Consider the following 26,036-nt stretch of genomic DNA (forward strand, 5'->3'; position numbering starts at 1 on the left):
GGGAGTATCTGGAAGTTGTAGTAGAGCCAAGTTGCAGCAGCAAAAATAAAGGGATGGAGGGAGTAGAAGAGGTGGTGGTGGTGCAGTCGGGGTCATTCGTCCTCCAGAGTCCCTGCTACTGTTGCTTTCCTCCTCTCATGGGCTGCTTCTGTTTTGTGCTAAATGAGAGTAAAGAGAGAGACACAGCGAAAACTCTTGAAATCATTTAATGAGTAACAACCTGCCTGTGAACAAAAGATGGAAAAACATGTTTGCACTCTAGAAAAACACAGTGTGTAGCCTAGAGGCATTTAAGCAATCTCTACCAGTGCATATAAGATCAAAATATATACTGATCCAAATGTTTTTATATATATATATATAACCTTGTTCAGTTCTGTACTTGTTTGATTGTTCTCTCTAAGTGATCTGCAGCGACAATGTGATTGAACATTCAACAAAAATGTACATATAGTAGAAATACCTTACCATCAGCCTCCACATTGGATGTTCACCAAGCAAAATGTTTGCAGTGCTTCATGTAAAAGTGAATAAAATTGAGAAGCTTTAACAATTTTGTCAGTTAGAATTAATACGTAAAAAAAAGTCCTTTTTAATTGGCTTTTGTTGACCGTCTGTGAGTGTTGATGGCTGAGCCTCTCCTAACCTGATGATCATGTTGCTTTCAATGTGAAAGTGCAGTTACCTGAACTGATGTTAGCTTAGCTGGCGAAATGTTTTTGGCATCAGTGTTACAGGCACAGTGGGACTATAGGAGCCCTATGACGGATTATGGGACTGAAAGCATAAAGGACCCAAACACAGAACTGAGTGACCTAAATTAACAGTTGGTAAAAGAGTGAGTGAGTGTGTGTGTGTGTGTGTGTGTGTGTGTGTGTGTGTGTGTGTGTGTGTGTGTGTTTGTTCGGTTGGCACAGTGCCATGGTATCAAGGCTTCATCTTACTGCTCATGCGACAGTGCCAAGTTTTGTCCCCAGCTAGCCCACCCAGGATGGCCCAGTAATGGTCCTGCCTAATCAGGTGCTCTGGACACACACACACACACACACACACACACACACACACACACACACACACACACACACACACACACAAAAACCCAGGTCAGCTCAGGTTGAGTTTTCATAATGATGTTACCAGTGTTATGAAAAAAAGCTTTCTTTAGGAGAGACGAACATGGTGGTTGTTTGACAAAACTATCCCAGCTCAAGCTCCACTTTTTCAATCCATCCACACAAACTCCATCCACTGATGACATTTAGTTGTCATGGAGATGGATCTGTTTACATTGGAACTCAGTGCTTGTTATGATTGTTCTGATGCCCTTTTTAGGATGTCTTTGTTGGACTAAAAGTAAAGGAATTCTTTACCTTGGAAATACTAGTTTAACTAAACAATCACAACTCAAGGGCCACTTACTAGCTTTTTCCAGAACTTCTAGCCATGTAAAATTGTATATAATTTTTTTTTTTATCAATTCAAAGTACCTGGAATTACCTTCTTTTTGTCAAGCTGTGTGTTTAGGATAATTACATCGGCTGCATCCTCTTCAAACATTTACAGATCCGCACATTGACAAAGGAGAATACTTATTACATTTCTTTTAGAGTCAGCAGTGTTGAAATGCTAGCGTAGTCTGAAACAAAATGACAACTGACAACGTACCAGTAAGCATGGCCATGATGAGAGAGAAAAACAAGTCATGCATGACATGAATGTGTATGAAAATAAAGTTCTGATACGTTATTCATGGTGATCTGCCATGAGTGGACACGGTTTCGTGCTGGAAATCAAATCCTCAATCCTTGCAGGTGGAAGCGCAATACTTGTGAGGAGGAGGGTACTAAACTCAATGTTGGCGAGTTGGGGGCGCATTCCTTAGTTGATTTAGTGGGCATTAAGATGAAGAGGAATGTGTCAAGGCTGTGGAGGCTTTAGTCCACTGTGGTGTATACTGGCTGGGAGGAGCTTTGACAGCTCAGGTTGACGGATGACTGACACTTGGCCTAATGTGAGAAGGATGGAGAGCAGAGAAGAGTGGAGGGAGCCAGATAGAACAAAGGGAGGCCGGGATGGAGAGGAGGTACCTGTAGGAAGAAATGTGAAAAGTGTGATTGAAGAAGACAGTTTGCACTTTAGAGAAAGACAAAAGAGATTAATTGAGGTATAATGTTAAGTGGATTTAGCGTGTGGGAATCAGATGAGATAAAGGGAAAGAGAGCGAACAAAGTCCAGTCAAGAAAGGTGGAGAGGATGCCAGAACTTGGGATAAACGACGGGGAAAAAAATGTGATGAAGCGTCATATTCATACATGGACAAAGAGGGGCTGATCAAGAGAAAATAATGACTCAAATCAAGAGGATTTCAGAAGCTTATCTTTATTTGCTCAAGATGGTTTGATAGATGAAAGAAAGACATACACAGAGGGAGAGACAGAGAATATAGAAAGATTCTTTTCATAAGGTCCCATTTTATACAACATCAGTCGCTGGGTCAGTTGTGCAACTTTGACAGCTTACAGTAGATCAAAGGAAAGCAACACAAGTATATTTTTTACTTCTTTTTATATATTTATAGCATATAAGTCATGTCTTAAAAACCGCTAAATCAAACCAAACGTTACAAACTCTAGAGTGGTGCAAAAGCTTTCATCTAGCAATTTAACACAGAACAAAATCAGCTTAAAAAAAAAAGCATCAGGCAAGACGTGTGTGTGTGTGTGTGTGTGTGTGTGTGTCTATGTGAGTGTTGAGGATTGATATAGTCCGGAGACAGTGTAAGCACATACAGTATGGTTGTATGTTTCATGTCTGTGGGTTTCAGACTGTTTGTGTGCATGTGGACCGGACTGATAACACTACTGCTTCTTTGGAATCCCACAGCTCACAGATCAGACTGAGCCACTTCAGGGAATATTGGGAGTGGACAGATAGGAATTTTTTGAGAAAAAAGCAACCTCTTGTTAATTTTGCTGGCAGACGCTACGTACTATTAAAATCTTAACTAAACATATCACTGCCTTTAACAAACCCCCTAACTGACAATAGCAATAAAAGCACACTTAAGAAGCACTAAAAATGAAACAGCCAATAATTTATAATTTTTCGCACCTCTACATCTACGTCTCAGGGGAACAGAGGTCTGTGTAGTGCAGGACTGATTTGACCTAGAAATGGCACCAAAGCACACCCGGAAGTGAAAGAAAAGGCAAACAACAGCCAGCGAAAAAAGAAATGTCTATTCACTTCCTCCCGCTGTACGTAAACATGACTTTACTTCCTTCTTATTTCCTGAATTCTTCCTAACCCTTCATAAATTCATGAAAGTGCAAACGCCATTCTTTGTCATTCCAGAAGCATGACTCATTTACAGTGTATAATGAGTTGAATGGTCTCTGTCCTCACTCTGATATTTACACTCCTGCATGTTGGTTTTGACATGAAGCTACGTGACAGCACGGGTCAAGTAAAAGTGCACAAGCTCAAAAAAAAAGAAAGGCGCAAAATGGGAAAAAAAAGGGCAGAAAATGAGCGCCCTGTAGTTGTGGATGTAAAACCAATGTCCTTTACCCCGCGTCCTCACCTCTTCCCACCCACGGACCCAAACTCTGATGCTGCTGCCCACCCCTGCTGGTGGGGCCCAGAAGGGGCCGACCTGTCACACGGTGAGGGAGATGAAGCTGTTGTATCTCTGGATGTTCCTCTTGAGGATCTCTGAGCACGGCCCCAGCACACGCTCAAATCGGGGCCTGTCCAGCTTCACGCACTTGAGCGGACCACGAGCGACTACGGTGGCTGCCCTGGGACGGTTCAAGAGCAGGGCGATTTCACCTGGAGGAGAAGGAGGGAGAATTTAGAATTAATTCAATTTCAGGATCAGTAATCAGTAATCTGTTTTTGGCACACAGCAGGCCGACAACTAACAAACCAAAACAGCAAGAACAAGTTGTGAAGAAATACTAAAAGAAAGCAACGTACTGAAGAAAACGACTAAACCACTGATGCTCAGACAGTTCATTCGATGACAGTTTGCTTTTGTTCCAAGCATTTTTATTCAAATTCTGATCTCTCACATTGATAAATAGATGGAAATGTGACATGTTTGTAAGAACACTACATTTAGTTTAGAGCTGAAATGTTGGTCAATCGAGTTGTCAACAGAAAATTACAATAGTCATAATCAATTTACAATCATTTACATCATTTCTCAGGCAAAATTCCAAAAAATAGCGGGTTCTCGCTTCTTAAAGGTAATATTTGCTGCTTTTCTTTGTCTCATATGATTGTAAACAGAATATCTCCGGTATCTTTTGTACTGTTGTGAGACAGAACAAGATATTTGATGACTTGGGCTCTAGGAACTTGTAATGTGCATGTTTTTACTATTTTATGACATTGTGACCAATTGATTAACCCTTTATCAAGAAAACAATCTGCCGATGATAATGGTTCGTTCCAGACCAACATCATTTTACAGCATAATTCCACCTTTCCCCTTGTCATACTGTATCACTTACAGTATCCTTCAGAATATGAAAAACTACTTATTGTTTTGACCCATAGCCTTTTGTGTGTGGTGCCAAACTGGGAAGGGAAAAGGCTTCATCGGCACAGAGGCACTCACCAAAGTAATCAGAGGGTCCGAGGCGGCCAACCTCCACGTACTCCTCGTTGTCAGACCTGCGTTGCAGAACAGAGGCTATTCCCTGGAGACAGAAAAGAAAAGGAGAATTGGAGGAAAGAAAATAAAGACAAAGACAAGAGAAAGAACAGGAGAGGGAGAGAAATAAAAGGAGGAGGGGTTGGTGAAGAGGGGGAGACATGGAGGAAAGGAGTGGGTGGGGTGAAAAAAGGAGGAGTTATTAAGCAAGAGGCTGAAAATCGCCAGGAGGATTAAACCGAGAAGAAATTCCTTTGCTTCATAAGAACACAGGTGCACAGGATTTAGCCCACTTTCCTGTGGGACGGACACCTGTTCTGTGGGACGCCTATGAGCAGAAACACAAAACAACACATACTCAGATATTCCAACGGGGTGTGTGATACAAATTCTAATTGGTTCCGGTTTATTTCCTCCTTAGTGTAATAAATACAAACATCTAAACCTGTATAAGGCTGAACTGATTCCTCAGTGTCTCCATCACATAATCCCCTTTATTAGCTTTCACCCACAACTCCCAAATAGTGTCCCTAAATTACCCTAAAACACTAACACTTTCATGGACCCACACAAAAACTTAGTATGCTCCGATAGCATGTCGCTAACCCACTGAGTCTGTTGTGCATTTGCAAACAGACACAACCAGGCAACGATAACAGACACAGATGGATTCAGAATGAAACACAAATCCGCACGCAACTGCACATACACACATACAGTGAGAAAATCAACAGCTGATGTCTGCTGGACAGGCTCGACCTCGCTACGCATATTACCATCGCTCGCTGGTGTGAGTCATATAAAGAGAAGGAAATTTGATTTCCGTTCATTCTGCCCAACAGATGATAACAGTTCATGCTGTGTACCTTGCAGCTGTTGACAAACTGTGTGTGTGAATGAGCACGTTTGAATATTTATCTTTATATATGAGCGTATGAGCATACGTATGTGCGTGTGTGTGTGTGTGTGTGTGTGTGTGTGTGTGTGTGTGTGTGTGTGTGTGTGTGCGTGCGTGCGTGTGTGAGAGAGAGATGGAGCACAAGTTTGGCGTGCATATGTTTAGACAGAGGTAGAATATGTGTTTTTAATGTCAATGTCTAGACATTTGCATGTACTCGAGTTCAGCAGTAAATTGGTAGCAGGTAAGAAATCAGCAGGGGAACTTCCCAGCTTGTCTTGGACCGTGTGGTAAAACAGACTTGACCGTTCCAGCACTCTCTCACTGTCTCTAATCCCTCTCTGCACTCTCTGCTCCTTCTGCTGACCAGGCTAATAATGCCAAATATGAATATAATGAGCTTTAATGAGAACCCCAAAACTGCCAGCTCTTTACTGCAGGCACACAAAGGTGATACTGTATTTCAGTGAAAGGGATATGTGTGTGATTTAGAGTGTTAGTGCTTGAAATGAAGTGTGGAGAAGTGGGGGATACTGTTCAAGTAAGTGGGGCGTGTGTAAGAGATGACCAAACTGTCCCGTAATGCCATGATCACCACACACGCAATATACAGCCCGGGTGAATTTAGCTGTGGGGTGGGCAAGAGGGCAGTGATAATGTAGCTGAGATTGGCTGAATGTTAAGAGTGTTGAGGACTGACTGACATGTTCCCGTATGTATGTCTTCTGTATGCTTCTGCAAAAGTGACATTTATTTCCTGCAAAACGTCATTTCTTTTCAGAGACAACTGCTGCGACTGTCCAGCAACTTTCCTATTTTTTTGTTTTGGCTAGGCTATTCCCATTTACTGCTATGGGTTTCCAATTTTTAACAAGCAAATTCTAACCCTTATTGACATTTAAAAAAAATAAAGTAGTATAGAAAATAAACTGCACCTCAAATCTGGCCTGTGGAAGTTTTCCACTGTGGGAAAATTTCTAGCTGCTACATCAGCTTTATTCTTTTACTTATGAGCATGCAGCAGCAGCAGAAGCAGCAGAGAAAAGGCTGGTGTTTTACAGTTTGCTTTTGTGGTGGACTAAAATGCTGCTATGCTGACCAGAGAGGCTTTTCAGTGAGTACAGGATGGCATTTAAGCCACAATGTGAACACCACATGAGGAAGTAGAGGGTTACTAGACTGCAGAAAATACAGTCTACATCATTGAGAAAGAGGGCAATCTAGACACTTTAACCCCCATCGGACTGATTCAAAGACATGGGATAAATCAGCATTCACCCAAAATGCTAATCTTATTAGGGTGCCTTGGTGGCCTAGGGGTTAAAGTGCTGACTGGGTGTTGCAACGTCCCCAGGTTGCGTCTGACCGGGAACTTTGTTGTATGTCATACCCCATCTCTCTCTCCCCTCATTTCCTGTCATCTCTCTGTTGTAGGCTGTCTAATAAAGCATACATTAAAAGAATTATATAAAAAAAAACATTCTAATCTTCTTAATATCACAAGTCAGGTGTCCATCCAAATGTAGCGCAAAATGTAATAATAATTTCCAGAAAATTGGCAAAAGAAAATGCTAATCCATATATGTTCCCATCTACTACTGTTATGCAAATATTAGGAGATGAGCACATCGAGATAAAGAGCTTCCCCACATTTTTTTGCCGTTTTTGGCATTTGACAGATAAGTCAGAACCATAATTGCTGAGTGAAGGTTATTCATAATGGCACCAAAGAAAGGAAATCCCCAAAGTGTACCACTTTGTCTGCACCATTGCCCGAGTTTAATCTCACGTGTACTGCGGCTACCACTTTTATTGAACTTCATCCGGCTGCACCATACATTTGTTGTGAGTGCAAAAGTGGTATAAAACAGATAGAGATGTGAATGGGGCAGAGAGTGAGGGGGATGGAGCATCGAAGCTCCTGTGTTTACAACTAGTTGATTCCTCTCCTTTCCCTTCATGTCCAAACAAAGAAAGTGAGACAGTGCAGCACCGTCAAGTACAGTAGTTCATTCGTGACCAGGCCACTCCCGGTGTGGTCCAGATAACCATCGCGTACTGTACCACCCCAGGGGCAGCGCTCTGGTTCACAGATATTTCTTTTATAAACATTGAACATCCTCCTCACCACGCTGCCAGACACAGGGTGCGAAGGACTGGGAACAACATAAGACAGCAGAGAAGAAAAGGCAGAGAGAAAGGGAAGACCAACAGAAAGTATGAATGAATTAAATCGTAGAGGAAAAAAAAAAAAAATAAGTGTGAGCCAACTTAAAAAAACAGAAGTACTAAATGATCACTACTGTGTGGTATTGCTAGTCAGATAACCAAAATGCACATTCACACCCACTTGTACGCATACCTAAACACACATACCACACGCAGAGCGTAGCGAGTCGGCTCGTGGTGACATGTCAAAATGTAGCGTAATGCATGTAGGAAGTAACAACCTTTGGTCCAACAACAGGCACACACAGAGAGGGAGAAAGAGAGAGAGAGAGAGAGAGATGGAGGAAGAAAGGTGATATCCTGAGTAGCCTGTTCCCGAGGCCACCCAGCACCAGCAGTGTCTGCAACTTCTCACTCAAACATCAACATACACACAAAGAGGCCTAAGGGCTACTGCTTTTTACAAGAGAAAATTACTCAAAAAAAATTGTTTCACCCAATTAAGCCCTGTTTATCTTAACCTTTGTACTCGTAACTGTATGCTTGCACTCAAAAATGTCTTCATTCATTAACTGCATTGATCTTCAGTCTATACAGTAACAGGTGATATATTGTAGACAACCCACAGAGGATATCTCTTCTGCGTGACCCACAGGGACCCTTTAGAGCCCCTCAGTGTGATTACTTTTGTGTAGGGTCAAAGGACAAACATGAGATGACACATTGAGTTGTTGGTCCCATGTAGATTGATGACGGGAGGAGATGAGAGTGGATGCACTAGCAGAGAGGAAGAAGAGCCCTGACCTGATTTTGTTCAATTTTCATCCAGAGGCTAACAGGCATGTATGAGTCTGTATGACTTCACTTCAAAATCCAAAATAGACTTGTAACTCCACTTTGACATTAAGACCAATGACTTAAAGATTAAGCAATAACTTAATTGGAATCACATTAGTGTAAAGGGAAGTCTGAAAGGGGGTTTACCTGTGACTTGCAAAATGGTGACTTTGTCCCACCTCTGCTGAAAAGTTACATGTAAAGAAAGCACGTGCCCAAGAAGCAGCATATCCAACATGTTTTTTCTGTCTTTTCAACACCATGTTTCAAAACTCGATCAACACGTTTCCTTATGCCTCCTTCTCCCTCTTTTCATACGCACCATTTTAGGTGGCAGTGGTAAAAGCGTGGATGACAGGGTGCTGGGTTTGATTGTATGAGCATGAGGGAGAAAGAGTGTGCATGTTGGGTGAGTCGGGGCAGAAGTCCTGAAGAAAGGAGGAAATGGAGGAAAGGGGAAGGTGAGGCTGAGTCTTCACGGCCCCCGGAGTTCTTTAAAGGCTTGTTTGTACAGTGTGAGAAAAAAAATTTAAACATGTCACTTTTCATTAGGGCCCCATTCCTCCCAGCAAGAAAAGAAAGTGATGTCTCTATACCTCCCTTTTGTTAATCCTCCCCATCAGCAGCATGCAATTAGTGATTGTGGGGTTTGTCTTTGGCCGATGCTCCAAAACCGCAGAAACGACAAAAGAGTGAGAAGAGAAAAAAAGAGGGAGGCGGGGGAGTGAGAATGAACAAGTTTTGAATGAACAAAGCACTGACATCTCAACCTGGTTTAATCAAAAGAAATAAATGTGTGCACATGAAGAAAAAGAAGAAAGGATGGCGAGTGAGGAAAGTTGTGTCGAGACCGATCTTACTGTAGGACAAAATCCTTCCCTCCCGCCTTACTTGTGGTCCTTTTCAAACCAATCTCTTGCTCCCTATATGTCCCTCCCTGCCCTCTTTGACTCATCCTTCCTCTCTCTGTCGTCTCCCTCCCGGGAGGCTGGGTCCCCTGACCCCGTGTGAAAGTCAGCAACACACATTCCACCACAGTCCACCCTGCTCTGGGAAAGTCAGGCCATGCTGCACGAGAGACAGAGAGAGAGACTGAGGAAGGGAGGAAAGAGCAAAATGGAAGATAGACAGGAGAAAGGAAAAATGGATTAAAGAAAGAGACAAAAACTACTTTGGGGTAAGGCTCACAGTGTCTGGTGTGACACATTCCCATACTGGACTGAGCCGCCTGCCTGACAAAGACTCCATCCTCGTCTCTCCATCCTATAATCCCCCAGATTCCTCTGCATATTTCGGCTTTCTACTCTCTGGGATGTACAAGTCTCAGTTTGATGAGTCTGGCATTGGTACGGTAACTGCTAAATGTGTGTCCTAAACCCCAAATGGGTTCATTTTCTGCATAGTCAAACTGCCTTTTAAAGGATGTCTGCAGCTTCAGGAGGCTTCAGTTGGAGGCTTCAAACTTGAACACTGGCTGGATAATGTGAGGTGAGCATACAGTATGATACATACAGTGCAGTCTATAAATGTTTTGACTGGGATCAAGTGTTTTTTGCATATTAGATTAAGACGAGTGCCAAATTTCAACTATATAGCAATACTGCATTACTTTTGAAAGAAGAAATTTAAAAAAAGGGCTTTTTACCTTTTTGTACCTTCAGTCTGGTTTTCAGCAAGTAAAACACATGCTAAGTTAGATTTACTGCTGTTAATGTATGAAAGGGTGCTTCACCATTCACCCAACAAACTCCAGAGCTGAAAGTCAAAACTTTAACCTTATGATAAATGTCGAATTCCAAATTGAATGTGCTGAATTAGCAACCAAGACCAAGGAAATATATTACTTTCCAAATACCTACAGACTGCGATGTATAACTTTGGAGAGAGGCATAACTAGGAGAGTGAAAGAATAAATGAAAGAAGGATGGAGAGGAACAGTGTTGTGCTGGAGGGGCACAGGTGGAGAGAGAGAACCAGAGCGAGCCAACAGAGGGATAAGGAGTGATACATCACTCAGCACCTTTGATAAAAATCCTCCGCTGGCTTAACCGCACCGAGCCACTCCCATACACTGTAACCAGTGCACTGCTCCCTCTGACTATTGTTGGACATTAGATAGACAGAGCCACTGACAGAGAGACTAACCTTTCAGTAAGAAGAATGAGAGGGGAGAGTAGGAGGCAAGGACAAAATGACAGCAGATTGTGCCCCCACCCCCTCTAGAGAAGGGCCCTCCTGACTTAACCCTGGTGAAAGCTCTGTAAGTATGGAGTTAATCAAAAGTGTGTTAGGATGACAGGCAGGGGGGCCCTTCATGAGGCTGCGCCAGGGGCCTCAGCTCAACAAAGCCTGCAGTGTGGGGGGGGGGCGTTCTTCACACAGTAATCGTGGTTGTGTGGGCCGGGGCAGGGGAACACCATCGGTTAGTCTGTCTGCTGGTGGCAATAAACTGTTCCGACCTGAGCAAAGAGCCCACCAACGTCTCTGCATGATGACATGGACATCAATCTGGGTGCCCACCTGATGACACACACAGGGTATTGGGCCACATTCTGTATGTCAACACGTACAGCTTACAGGAAACGTGACAAGAAAGTTACCACACATTCTGACTTACTAGTGTTAGTACTACTTTTTCTACAAGACTTAGATTCTCACACACACACACACACACACACACACACACACACGCACACACGCACACAGGCCTTTTGACAGACCTTACCTCTGTAATAATGAAGAAGTCATCACCAGGCTCTCCCTGCACCACTATCTTCTCTCCATCCTCAAACTGAACAGGCTCCAGAGCATCGGCCACAGTCAGACGTTCCCACTTGTCTAGAGACTCTGTGGATGGAAAATACACACATGTCAGTAAAACAATTACTTTATTACACTGATCAATGCAAGAGTAGATACACAAACATGCTCTATGTGTTTGAGTGTGTTCCATGGTTGGAGAGGATGTCTCTTGCTCAAGTCCAGTAAGCTGGGGGGAACGATAATTCCTGCCTAAGGCTAATCCAGTCATTCATCAGGGACCATTACATCTCAGATCCCCCTTGCCTCCTCCCTCATCTCATGGAGCCTCATAGAGCAAAAACACCTTAGAACTACCTCCTAAATCTATAAGACCTCAGCTCTAATGATTCTGGGGTGTGTTGACAGAAAGCTGTCCTGTGTCTGACCATACAAAAACTGTAAAACTGTAAAGTTTATAAACCCAGTCAGGTATCCCTGATCCCTGCTCGCTCAGGGTAAACTGCCGTAGATACTGTAAGAGCATCTGCTTGGTGCTTGTTAAAGTGAATGTGTACAGGATGTACTTACAGCATAAACTGCAATCAAATAAATAGAAATTGTGGTACAAACCAAAGTGGGAGTAATGTTTGTTCAATGGCTGGGAGACATCTAAAAGGGTGAAAGATCAAATGCTGCTGGATTCAAACTGAATATTTCCCCTCTGTTATTGTAAAATGTAATTCAGTTACACTCCAGGGACAGGACTATAATTGTACGGGCTTATAATAATAAAGTTAAGATTAAATTAATTTAAAGGAATTCAATATAACATTAAAACTATTAAGATATTTTTTTCAAAGCTCTAATGCATTTTTAAAATTCCGTTAAATGTACAAGGAGAACATTGACCATTTGTGAACCAGTCCTGCCAAAACCTGTGATAGAATCTATCTTTTTCAGTTTTCGTTGATTCTGAGAGCCGGTGGCGACAGCTGTCTTTCCGACTGTTAACATTTACAGTGACGTGGTTAGCCCACGGGATATTTCTAGAAGCTGTTGGTATTCACACAGAACCCAAAAACACAGACGGTCACACATCTTTACTTGGAAAAATGTTCTAACCAGAGGAGGTTTGAGCAACTCTGAACTATTGATATTTATAGAAAAAGGACCCACTAATAACTAAATACATCCACATAGAAGATTCACCAAATGAGCTCATCCTTCTTTCACAATTCAGTAGATCACTGTTGCCTAATCTTAACAGTCTATGCATCTACATGTGGAATGTGACTTATCTGCAGTGAAAACACTCCTCATCTTTAGTTTTGTCTAGATAAAAGGATGAATCAGTGTTTTGATTTGACTAAGACACGAGTTAGAGGCGTAACACTACAGCAGAATCTCTTTGTCTGAGACTGTTGTCTCCTGATGGGCTCAGTAACTGATCCCAGTGTGTGACTATTTGTGTGTGTGTGCGTGTGTGTGTGTGTGTGTGTGTGTGTGTGTGTGTGTGTGTGTGTGTGTGTGTGTGTGTGTGTGTGTGTGTGTGTAAATGTGTATGTTCTTAGGATTAACTAAGGTGAAGTCTGATCGGTTGGAGGTGTCCAGTGTCCCCTCCGGTGGGGCCGTGGTGTCTGCCGGCCCCAGATGAATGTCCTCTGTCTGGCTGCAAGTTAAAGGCAGCAGGTCCTATAGCAGTGATCTTTAACAGCTCGGCATGTAACATGATATACAAATGTGCTGACTAAAGAACCTACATTTCACGCTTCGCAGAGCCTGCACCCACTTGGATCACCTTGCAACGCACATAGTACGCACCCACGGAATTGGCCATTGGGATGTGTGACAAAGAACGTGTTGTCCGTCCCACCCCCCTTCACTCCTCGACATCAAGGGCTTGTACCCAATTTCGTGGCTATCTCAAAAATCAAAGACAAACAAAAACACTCCCGCCTCCTACCCCTCCTCCAATTCAAAGAGGTGGAGCGGAGAAGTGGAGCGACAGAAAGAGGAATGAAGAGAGGAAAAGCACTTCGAAGAGGGAGGCAGGCGTTTGAATACAGGCTTCAACAAGGCTGTCAAAAAGGGAGACGCAGAAGAAAGGAGGTGAATGAAAAGAGAGTGGATCTCGCAGAGACGTTCTCCTAAGACCTGAATCAAGTGTATGTGTTTACTCAGCCAGCTAATAACTCTGTACAGGGGGCTTGGCCTTACTCTATACACCACACACACACGATCAAGTGGAAGGGGATGAGATGTCAGTTCCAATTGCAACTCGTTTTGAAAATCTGAATGAATCTCATTCACCATTCCTCCAATGGCCTGAGTAGGCTGGTTATCCAAATTCCAGTGGGAAAAGCGAGGCTTATCTTAACTCCCTATTCTTTAATTGTCCAGTATGAACAGTGCAAGAAGATTAGGACTGTACACACAGACCTTACTCAGCTATCTGGGCCTTGTGTGACAATGTGCGCCTGTGTTTATGTGGGCTAATCTACAGTGTGTGTTGCACTCGGCAGATTTAACTGCCTGCACTCTAGACTCTCTGACCTGGTGTTTAAAATGAATGTGAAACATGGCATTGTACACGACATGTGCAAACACGCTGAACACCACACTACCTTAGTGAATGCAGAAATAAACCGTGAAACCAACATATTTATTACGTGTTAAGTTTTTATACCGTACATATTCATACAGACTTACCGAGGATGGAGACCTTGCTGAGGAACTCTTCATACATCTTTCTCTTCCTCAGTGTGCTGCCCTATAAGAGAAAAAGAGGAAAGACACTCGATATTAGACACACTCTCTCTGTTTTGTATGTCAGTGCTCCACAATTATTGTAAAAAATTATAATTGTGATCATTCTGCAAAATATTGTGATCTTAATGTCTTGGTTTCAAGAAAAGGACCTTATTTAAAAGTAGTAAAAAACAAAGGTCTTGCTCATACTGTCTTACGGTGGTTCTAATCTTAACAGATTCAAATAATGAATATTTTGGAGAAACTAAGAAAGGGCCTTGAAAAAACTACATGTTTGTTGTCAGATAATTAAAATAGAGAGTGTAAATGGCAGACAATGATCCTTCTTGTTGGAACTAAAACATTTTTCACACTGATATTGAAAAGATTTTCAGGAAAGAAAATTCTTTCTATTTATTACACTGTTGGTGTCATGTTTATGTTTTGTAAGGTTTTCTCTCTTTTTCACTTGAACTTACAGTTTTCCATTGTACTGTAACTTTTATTTATGCCCAAATTGGTGCATGTTGCTCACTCACTGGTCACATATAATAAAAGCACTTTAAATGCCACAACTGGTTTTTGAGGCTAACAGTAGTGAGACATTTACATTACAAACTATGGAAACATTCAAATTCAAATTGCAGTATGGGGTAATCTATCACTAATAGTGTAGACGCAGTTCATGGGGTCATACTTCTGGAGGTGTGTATAATTTGTGTGGTAATGTTCATCGCATGTGTGTGTGTCTGTGTGTGTGGCCCACCCCACCCACCAGGCATGGGGACTTTCCCCTCTCTGCCTCTGCCATGAACATCAGGTGCTTCCTGACAAGTCTAGACCCAGAGGACCTCTTCCCTAACTGCATTTCTCCTTTTTCCTCTCCTTCATTGCACAGAACCACTTGGAGAAAGCGGGAACATAAAGAGAAACAGAGAGAGGGTGAGGAGAGACAATCTTGTCCGCCCTGTGTCTGTCTCTGCATATGGAAATGATATATTGAGGCTTGGGGTGTCTTTAGTGCATAAGTGCCTGAGTCCCGCTGCTGCCTCTAATTTCATATAATTTCACATTTTGTCTTAAAAGGGGAGAAAATGTTCCCAAGTGAGCCAACGTCAAGCTCAAAATTGTAAACAACTTGATTAAAGGAATTCTAGCCTGCATCGCCTCCCTCCTGGATAAATGATTTGTGTGTGTGTGTGTGTGTGTGTGTGTGTGTGTGTGTGTGTGTGTGTGTGTGTGTGTGTGTGTGTGTGGAGCGTGCAGTCTGTTTTAGGTTCTGCCACTTATGTTTCGTTGCTGTCTGTGTAGAGACGAAACTTCATGCTCATTAAGCAAGCAAATACAAACACTCACTCTACCTCTAACACAATCTCACATGCACCCACAAAAACACACACACACACACACACACACACACACACACACACACACACACACACACACACACACACATGCACCTTCCACAAAAATGTTGAGTTGGTATCTTGATTTCATAGCCTCCCCATAGAGCTCCTCAAACAGGCTTGCTGAGCTTAAAGGCTTACCATGCGTATACAACATTACATTACACAGCAGGACTGATTTATGTGACTGGTGTGGGAAGGGCTGGGTGGGCCAACATAGGGGTTGACCGGGGTGGATGGAATGAAAATGATACTTTTCTGAATTTCTGATTCTAAAATGTAATCATTTATTTTGTTGGTGCACATTTTCTCTTTGCATTCTTTGTATCTGTCCTTATCCCCTTCCGTCTACTTGGGAGGGCCTGAGCACATGATTCATGTACAAAACTCCCCAACTCCTGTTGGCTGTAATGTGTTCGCTCCTCCCGTGGTTAAGGATGAACCAGCCTCTGTGTCTGCTCACTGTCTTTGAGAATCATCAAAGAGTTGAGGTGTGGAGCGAAGCCAGACTAAACCAACCGTACCTAACGCCCCATCCCCAACACCTTCATCTCTGTCCAATGCGCAACATACACCCCCCAAACATTCCTCCTCATTTCTTGGTATCATTTCTCCTCGTCTCCTTTCGTATTGTGTTCTGTTTGTTGACAGTGTTCTGTCAGTTAATGGCTTTGTCTGTATCTGTGTGTGTATAAATACTAAGATGACAACAGGTGGGTATTGTATGACTGGCGGCAACACAATGGAGAGAGTGTGTTAATCACAGGGAATGGTATTACATTGTTTACTAAATGCACTCCTGCACAAGGAGGAGAGGAGGAGGTGGGGGCGGGGGGTGGGGGGTAAGGTAGTTTTGAAAAGCCGCTTTGGCTCAGATTTTGCATGACAAAATAACTTGACGTGTTCATATTGTTATCAGCATGCTCAGTGGTTGAAACTGCTTCAAGATCAGTTTTTTCATTTTTTCCATTGGGTGGAGATATAGGGTCCAGGGTTAAGGGAGAATTATGTGAATTATGTGATGTCTTCAAGGGCACATGCAAACATGTACATGCTATAAAACAGGGCTGGAATTAACTATTATTTTCATTATCAATTCCTGGATTAATGTATTAGTTTATCAAATAATTCAAATAACTGTGAAAAATGACCCTCAGAGGTTCTTAGATGAGGTTCTTCAAATGTCTTGTTTTGTACAACTAACAGTCCATAATGATACAAAAGACAGAAACGCAGGCATTTGAAAAGCTGGGAACCAGAGAAAATTAGCTTGACAGCATAACAGAAAAGATTGTGGTGGAAGGAGAATGGTGGAGATCCAGCAGAGAAGCAGATGTGCAAACAATGAAACTGATGGTCGCTGGAGCACACCTTCCCAAGCTCCTGACTAACAAGCTGCAGATACTCAAGCACTCAGCAAAACTTTACTGGGACACACACACACACACACACACACACACACACAACACACACACACACACACACACACACACACACACTTAGACACTCAATGCACTCAATTGTGTTGGCTTAGACATTGCCAGAATACCACACTTTATAAAACAGCTTTACAAATCACTGACAGCAGTAATTAACTACAGGTTCACATAATTGAATCCTGCTTTACCCTGTCTCCCCTCATGCTGCTGCTGCTGGAAGAAATGAAGGAATGAGAGCCAGAGAAAGAGAGAGAGAGAGAGATAGAGAGAGAGAGAAAGAGAATCCTCTCAAAGGAAGGTTGCCAGGGCAGACTGTGCCCTCAGTTAAACTATGTGCAAGGTGACTTGAGTGCTGGGCAGGCCAGTGCCAACTTTACATTGAGCTGAAAGGTCCAAACACAAACCTTCTTCCATCTCTGTGGCTTCAAACTGTTTGACACAGAGCAGAATATCCACTGCTGATGAAGGCTTAGATGCACACAAGTGTTTGTAAGGTTAATTGGAGGCTAATCTAATTTACCTGGAGTAAGGCGTGAGGAACATTTGATGAAGTATTAAGTTGGGCACGGAGACAGCAATTAGTCATTCTAACAGCACACAGAAATGTGTGTGTTTCCATTTTAAATATTTAGACATTCCTGCTAGATAAGCTCCTGGAGCTGGAAGTGTGTGTGGAAGCATTAAGGGTGACCCTCTCTCCCCTCCACAGCCCTCTCTTTTTCCCCCTTTATTCATTGAGCAACAGATCTACAGAGACATTAAAAGGGGAGGATACACCCGGAGGTGGAGGTGGTGTGTGTTTGTGTGTGTGTGTGTGTGTGTGTGTGTGTGTGTGTGTGTGTGTGTGTGTGTGTGTGTGTGTGTGTGTGTGTGTGTGTGTGTGTGTGTGTTTTGAGTATAACTGTTTTATAAGTGTTTTAAGGAGTCTTAAGTGGTTGAGAGGGAGAAAATATTGCAATTGAAGGACCACAAAAGATAAGAGTGTAGAGAGTCTACTACAGTACATTTGTATCATTGTGTGTGTGTGTGTGTGTGTGTGTGTGTGTGTGTGTGTGTGTGTGTGTGTGTGTGTGTGTGTGTGTGTGTGTGTGTGTGTGTGGGTACTTCAGAGACGGAAGAAGGAATCTTACTCGTCTGATGCTGAAATACTCCAAAACAACACACATTCTTGAAAAGATAACACCTATTAAAGATACAAGATACATTGTATTTCTATTTGAGTATTCAACATCCACTGGAGATTAATGTGACACAATACTACTTTATATGCCTGTAGGTGGCGACACTGATGTGGCTGCTACTTCTTTTAATTTTTGCTTCCAGGCAGGTGGACTGGTCTCATTGCAGCCTGCTCAATGTGGATGTGTTTGTGAGTGCGTTACAAGACAAGGTGCGCATCATTCACCTTCATTTTAATAACACATCCTTTACCTTTCAAACATTTAGTAGCAGCAGAATTAAAAGGTTCCCTGTGGAGTTTTTGACCTGCTATGGGCTGTTTTTCAATGAGTGGGCCTCTGTGTTGTTTATGATATAAATTCCTGCCAATGGTTTTACCCTATGTCACAGATTTACAGGTGGAGCTGACAGTCAAGATAAGCTGTAATGCACCAGCAAAGACAGGGAAGAAGAAGACTGCAAAAAAAATGGCTTTACAAATGTTTTATGAGGAAGGACATACTATATTCATCATGTTTGTTAGCGCTCAAGGATACATACAGTGAGTTATGTTGAGAACCTGAATGTAAACATAACTCCACAGGGCACCTTTAATTTAAACTTTAAGCAATGGCCACCCAACCAGGTTGCAACGGAGCCTGTGCAATAGTATGTGAAGCAAGCTTGAACCTAACTCAAAGTGTATTCTGACGTTCATACCATGAGGATGCGCCGGTAGCTGTCTCGGTCAATGCCCCACAGTTTGAGATCAGTCTTGGCCTTGACGGTGGCAGCTCTTGGAGTCCCATAGATCAGGGCCAGCTCTCCAAAACTACCACCTTCTCCAATACTGGTCACCCACTCCCCGTTCACATACACCTGCAGACAGAACAAGAAACAGAGTGATGGAGAGAGTGTTACATCTTAGGCTTAAATGCTTCTGAATAATGTCAATCATTGCTGGGTAGTTTGTGTGAAGAATTTCATTTTTATTTGTCTCTACCCGTCATAAGACACCTTCCCCAATCCTTCTTCTCCCCTTCTCACTCCCCAAAGTTTTTGGGCAGTTTGATATGCTCACTAGGTCTTGTCCCTGAGCATTTGATCCTCACTAAGCCCTCAAATGAGACCCTCTAAAAGGCCCTATATCCCTCCTATCTCTCCATCCATCCCTTTAATTTCCTCTGCCCTGTCTTTTTAGGACCTTCCCTTTGATTTTGGAGTGATGGAGAACAGAAACCCATGGTAGACTTTGTAAGTCTACTCCGTATAGGCACTCACATGCTTGTTCACCTACATGCACACACACACACATGCAGAGCTCTATTTAGGCCAGCCACTATAGCTCTACAGACAATACGACCTCATTGAGACTCATTCAGGCTGTCTCTGGGGATGTTACGGTTTCACCTGTCGACACACTATCCACTATCTTGTTGACTTAATAACACAGAGAGAAAGGAGAGGGAGGGAGGGAGGGTTTATCCCTCCGGTGGCTGTGAATTGCCAGAATTGTTGCAAGCCATTATCCAAGGCTCATAGTAGACCTCAGGGGACTCATCCTTCACTATAAAGTGGGGTGGCTTCAAAGAGACGCATAGTGCTGGCTACGGTTACGTCAAGCTTAGAAGAACAATCATATGAGTGTTCACGAAAGTGCTACATCAGAGCATACAGTACAGGTAATAGTATTTTTTTTCACTGTACAGTTTCCCGTTCTAGTCCTAAAGTATCTCCCGACCTGCAAGTCTTTGTTCTGTCTTCGTTGTTGTATATCTGATCCCATTAAGGTTTTACACACACTGTCAATCAGCATGACGTCCTAACTGGAACAAGTATGCAAGAACTTGCAGAATAGGTGGTACAGACTGTAAGGACTGAAATTGGAAACACTTGCACTTTATCGAGTCAGCACTATGCGTAAGGTAAACTGGAGTTCATAATGAAACAATTCAAGTCTTGAACCAAGACCTATGCTGTGTCACAGCTGTCACTGAATTTTCAACATACGAAAATCTACAGCTGTGTGTGCCTTGTGGTAATTAAGAAGCAACAAATCAAACATTCTGGAAGGTGGATGAGCAGGCAGTGTTGCTGTGTATATCTGTTTGTAGTTACTTGGAGTGTGTTTCTCTGTGCATGCCAATGGGCTGCCTAAGTGTGTGTGAGAGAGGGCTTTCTTTATTTGTTGTCTATTTGTCTATTTAATTTTAATAATAGCATAATTGCTTGCATTAAGGTAAAAGTACTTAAGTGAAGTTATCTTAAAAGCATTGCTCACGAAATGTCAGATATAATCAGCTGTGATTAAAAGATACTCCCTAATACCTAATCTTTAGTATTTATTAGCAGTATATATACAGTATATAAACCTTTAATAAATGGTTTATAACACACTATAATGTAGTTGTAAGCAGACATAAGGATATTTTAAAGTGAGCATTTGTGCACAAATATAACTTCTTCTATGAAGATGTATTTTATACAATTGCAAGTGTGTAATACTATATTGTCATTTATAATCACCAGTCAACAGTGATGGGTTCCCACAGGAGGAGTTATAGTTTATTAAAAAAGCACTTATATTGGCTTACAGTTGCATTATAGTGTGTATAGTGTGTCATTAAATATCTGGATACTGCTTATATATGCTAAATAGGGGGACTTAAAGTAAAGTGTTACCAGATACTCATTATTTAATTACAAATTGCATTTTGGAATGAAAGCTTTCATTTCCTTTGTGGGTGCACACATATAAATGCAGGCCAATGTCTGTAAGTGAATACATTTGTGTGCAGACATGGAGGGGTGTTTACATCAGTGGCAGTGGTTGTCAGCTTTCAGGGAGTTTATGGGATGCCAGCAGATTTACACCCCTGTCTAATGAGAGACATCTCCACACTTTAATAACCTCGGGACTGAGCTGTAAGTAGTTCAGAGCCTGAGCTGTGGCTGGGAGGCAGCAGCTGTCTGCAGAGAAAGAGTGGTGGATTGTAGGGAGAGGTGACGGAGACACAGATAAGCAAATGGGCGAGGCCAAGGATAGGTGTCTTCCCCCATCTTGGGTGCAGAATGATAGGATCCTGGCTGTTGGAGCAGATGTCTTAGATTCACTGTTGGCAGACAGAAGAAGGTTGAAGTCCCAGCCCAGAGCAGGGCAGAACTGTTAATCTAATATAAATAATATGAAGATAATATTATGAGAAAAATAAGAAAAAGAGCGCAAATATCAAATATGAGCCTAGGATATGTTGCTACTGGAAGCAACAAAATTTCCCGAACTTCCGGCCCCAGTTAAGGTTACACAGCTTAGAGAGAGTTGTACAGACCAATGTGTGGTAAAAGGAAAAGCTGTTACAGGGGGCATCCTAACCAGACGCCCAAACCACCTCAACTGGCTCCTTTCGACGCAAAGCAGCAGGAGTTCCTCCTCTCTAAGGGAGACGCCAGCCACCCTCCTCAGGAAACCCATTTCGGCCGCTTGTACCCTGGATCTCGATCTTTCGGTCATGACCCAGCCGTCATGACCATAGGTGAGTGTAGGAACGAATATTGACCGGTAGATCGAGAGCTTTGCCTTCTGGCTCAGCTCTCTTTTCATCACAACGGTGCAATAAATTGAATGTAATACCTCCCCCCGCGGCGCCGATTCGCCGACCAATCTCCCGCTCCATTGTCCTCTCACTTGTGAACAAGACCCCAAGGTATATGAACACCTTCACTTGGGGTAAGGACTCATTCCCTACCTGGAGTAGGCACTCCATCGGTTTCCTGCTGAGAACCATGGCCTCAGATTTAGAGGTGCTGATCCTCATCCCAGCCGCTTCACACTCCTATCTTGTGCCTCGTCTAAATATGGGAATGGATATACACACACCTACGCTTCTGTAGAAAACAATCTTGGCCATTCACCAGTTCACCAGAAATGTAGAAATGTGCCATATAACTTATCTAATCACATCTGACCAGACATCACCTAAAACAATGGAAGTCAACAGTAGGAGTTAGTTGTTATGTAGTCTTTCTATCAAGGCACCATCAGAGTATTTATAAACTTCCTTATGTCTGTCTCTCAGGTGGGCACGCTTGGTCAAGCTTGCCACCCTGCCTCTCTCCTCTTACCCTCTGTGTCTGCTCACAGCTGTAAGCCAATAAGGTCACTTCCTGTTTAAATTTCCGTCAAGTCCTGTTTTATCTTTCCACTTAACTGTATCTCTCTGCGTCAGGCTCACTAAGACAAAAGAGTTCTTTTTAAGAACTTTTTAAGTTCTTAGTTTGGCTGCTTTCACAGTGCTTTCCAGCGCCATGTTCAGATTGCCATCGGAGTGGAACCCAACTATGAAGGGAACAAAACATGGGGGCAATCCAATACAACCTGTTCATTGTTATTAGGGAAACATTGTCTCAACGTGAGTAGAGAAGGCTGGGTTTTTACCTCTGAGTCAAAAACCCTTCTTATGGCCTACCCTTGAAAACAGGTGAATTAATGCTCATACTGGCACACTGCATACCGGAATCCCCTTTATTTATAATGGTTTGCTTTCGTCAATTTAACTTATAATGAAAGAAATTACTCTCAAGAGAAATTAGTGTTTGTGTCTCTGTGTCGGCCACTTACGTCCACTTCACCTTGGTCAATCACATAGAAGTTGTCTCCTTCATCGCCTGGAGGGGAGAGACAAGGAGAAACACAGGAGTTTGTGAGAGAGCACAAAAATAAGCAAGAAACGTACCTGGTGCCAACAGGAAAGCTTCCACTTCCTGTTACTTCCACCTCCTGCTTAAGTTCTCAAAGGAGGATTTTAAAACCATTAAACCTAAATGGGTGCATTAAGAGATTAAAATCATTTGTCAAACACTTGTGTTTGACAAACCCACTTTCTGTAAACTGGGGGACCCAAAAAGATCCTGAAATTTTTGCATGAACACACAAGAACACATTTTCTTCAACCTACATCCCTTCGCCTTATTAAATAAATACTGTTGGATTTCTTGTCTTGCTATCATTTTTCTTTGGGTCTCTAAAAGCTTCAGGGCAGACCCAGATGCCTCCTCCAGAATGCATATTTTACTGGGCCTGTCAATATCTCTGCGAAATAGCGCTCTCGCCAGCAAGCAGCAGTTATAAGTTTTAATAGAGGAAACTCTTAAACAGAGGTGCCTCACCATGAAGACTGACACCACCTCAGTACAATATAAAGTACAGAGGAATTCATAGTATGCAACTACAGACATCAGCTTTATTTATTCTGTTCATGACATTGCTACATACAGGCACACATTTCCTATAAGTATTCCAGTAGTCCAATTGAGATCTATGTTTCTTTTTCACCAGACAGAAAATGAGGCTCATTACACGCCACAAAAATTGACAACTTGGTGTTCTAAAAAAATGTGTTTTGAGCTGTGATTTGAAGGTAGGGAGAGAGTTTACTAATGGGACGGGGTGCTGTACGACTGTAGGCTCTAGACCCCATGGTTGCTAAGTGGGCAGGAGGTGTGTTGAGCATGTTGGACTAAGATCGAAGGGTCCGGGAGGGTGTGTAGGTGTGAAGGAGGTCAGAAAGGTACGGAGGTGCGAAGTTGTGGAGGGCATTGAAAGTGAGAAGGAAAATCTTATAGTCAATTGATATTTGATAGGGAGCCAGTGGAGTTGTGGAAGGACAGCGGTGATGTGATCTATGGAGGGGGTTCTGGTGATGATCCAGGCAGCTGAGTTCTGGACCAGTTGGAGTTTATGGAGAATCTTGTGAGGGAGACCAGAGAGCAGAGAGTTACAGTTATCTACTGTATATGGGAGTTGACCGGGGAATTGACAAGGATGGCGGTGCTGATAGGTGTGAGAGATGGGGGGAGATAGATGGTGGTACGCAGGTGGGAGTAAGCTGACCAAGTAAGATTATTGATGGATTGATTGATTAAAGGATAGTTTGCTGTTGAGGATGACACCTAGGCTCTTCACTTGGGGGGTGGGAGGAACTATGGAATTGTCGATTATAACAGAAAAATTGTCAAACTTGGCCAGAGTGGATTTACGCGTCCCGTAAATACAATTTAACGGTGCTGAGAAAACAGGGACGGGGAACAACTGGATATACTCTCATCTTAACTACATGCATGTTTGATGTCAACACGTTCACTAATGTTAGGTTGGAGACCTAATTTACCTGTTGTGCCACAGACTAAAGAAAATGACACCACCTAAACTAGCTGTCAGTCCGACTGGCGGTTAGATGTCGCTTTTTTGTAATACTAGATTTGGTTTATCAAAGACACTAGCAAAGCAAAACAGTACAGAAAATAAGCACAGCAGAAACGTAAGATAGGTCGGACCTCCATTTTTAATTATATATCTTTAAACATTATAGTTACGTCTTAAAATACAGAAATAAACAAGTTTGCTGATTTCAAATATCTCCGCAATTCACATAAACTGCCATTTGTCTAAACGGAAGCGATTGTTGTGTTAGCGCGACGTTACGGTGATTTGGTCCATTCCTTTAAGGTTGGCCCCAAGGTTGCACCAGCAGAAAAGATAGAGGGGAAAAGCAGCAGTTAGCAGGCTACAATTTTAGTAAGAATAATACTGTATACTGTATCAGCTTCATTGGCTCCAGCCGACATTATGTTTACTTGTTTGTTGTTTCCTCTGTCTCTCACTAGCTAGGTCTGCTTCAAGTACTTGCTGAGTTATAAATGTGCATGATTGGAAACTCAAAAATGTTGTCCGCTTTGCTGGCTGGATCTCTGTTGTATCATTGACAGGGGCATGACCCTTGTAGCGAGCCATGGGATCTGGTTGGTTGATGTCTACTAAAAGCATCTAGTCTGGAGATAAGGCAGAAAAATGGTGAGGTGTTCCTTTAATTATGGTATCCGTTACATGGGGCTCAGGGTAAATAATGAAAAAGGACTCAGAGCCACATACGAGAGCACTGTGAAGCTCACCCTGCAGCTACCTCTTACAACAGGACACAAATGCAATTCAGACTGTAGTGGGTGATGATGCATGAGTATACATGACACAAGTATGCATGTGTATGCATTTTGTGAGGGTGTGTATGACTGTGTGTGTGTGTGTGTGTGTGTGTGTGTGTGTGTGTGTGTGTGTGTGTGTGTGTGTGTGTGTGTGTGTGTGTGTGTGTGTGTGTGTGTCTATGTGTTCTTGTGTGTATGTTCACCTGAAGATTTGAAAAGCTGAGAGCGCCCTGTGTGTAAAGTTCACAGGAGTTCACACGGCTAATTAATACTGAGCGGAGAGTGCTGTTAATCATACAGCTCTATTTGTCACACAAAATGCTCCTTGTCTGATGGTCTGTCCCAGTGGAGACCTCACACACGCGCACACACACACACACACACACACACACACACACACACACACTGCAACCTGGTCCTCTTTTAGCTTACTCATTTTCTTTCTTTCATCTCATCTATTTCTCTTTCAATTCCCTCTCGCTCTGTCTTTCTTTTCTTCTACTCTTCCTGTCTTTTATCAGGTCTTTGTTCAGCACACTTCCAATCCCCCTGTGCCTGAGAGTGCAGGCAAATATTTGACAAGAACATGCACACACACATAGACACACACACCTCGTTTCAACACAAGATAATTGATGTTAACACTGTTAAGGTTCTTTGGCTTTGCTCAAAAGGAAAACGTGGGTTACATCCTCGACCTCTAAGGTGTTTTGTATCCACAATTCTGTGCATCATTAAGCTAAACATTTCCATCTTTCAAAACTGATTTAATTTTGGAATTTCCTTCTAGAACCAATAACTAATTGCTTATACAGTAAGTGCAAAATTGGATATTTGTCAGAAAAATAGTTGAGGAAATTAACTTGATATATTACTTTAGACAATAGATTACAATTAAAATATCTCTATACTCCATTTTGCATGTTATGATAGTACATTTTCATTTTGTTTATATACCCCTTGGGCCACAGAGTCAATAACTCCTAGCTGTGTCTAAATAG

At 42.5% G+C, this 26,036-nt stretch overlaps 1 protein-coding gene across 5 annotated transcripts in view; it reads right to left on the reverse strand.

Moving 5' to 3' along the window:
- Positions 1–2,391: 2,391 nt before the first annotated feature.
- prkar1b (protein kinase, cAMP-dependent, regulatory, type I, beta) overlaps positions 2,392–26,036 on the reverse strand; it is a 73,806-nt gene continuing 50,161 nt past the window's right edge. For 3 of the 5 annotated variants that reach the window (XM_028599379.1, XM_028599384.1, XM_028599382.1), the window contains 6 exons: positions 22,676–22,722; positions 18,778–18,936; positions 14,016–14,076; positions 11,290–11,411; positions 4,625–4,706; positions 2,392–3,831 (listed from right to left, as the gene is read on the reverse strand). In XM_028599379.1, coding sequence (XP_028455180.1) covers positions 3,659–3,831; positions 4,625–4,706; positions 11,290–11,411; positions 14,016–14,076; positions 18,778–18,936; positions 22,676–22,722 — 644 coding nt within the window. In that variant the 3' untranslated portion in view covers positions 2,392–3,658. Of the gene's footprint in view, positions 3,832–4,624; positions 4,707–9,166; positions 11,085–11,289; positions 11,412–14,015; positions 14,077–18,777; positions 18,937–22,675; positions 22,723–26,036 lie in introns of those variants that run through there. The other 2 variants (XM_028599383.1, XM_028599381.1) reach the window with 2 other exon arrangements.

Source organism: Perca flavescens, chromosome 15, assembly GCF_004354835.1.
Source record: "Perca flavescens isolate YP-PL-M2 chromosome 15, PFLA_1.0, whole genome shotgun sequence".
Taxonomy (NCBI): Eukaryota; Metazoa; Chordata; class Actinopteri; order Perciformes; family Percidae; genus Perca; species Perca flavescens.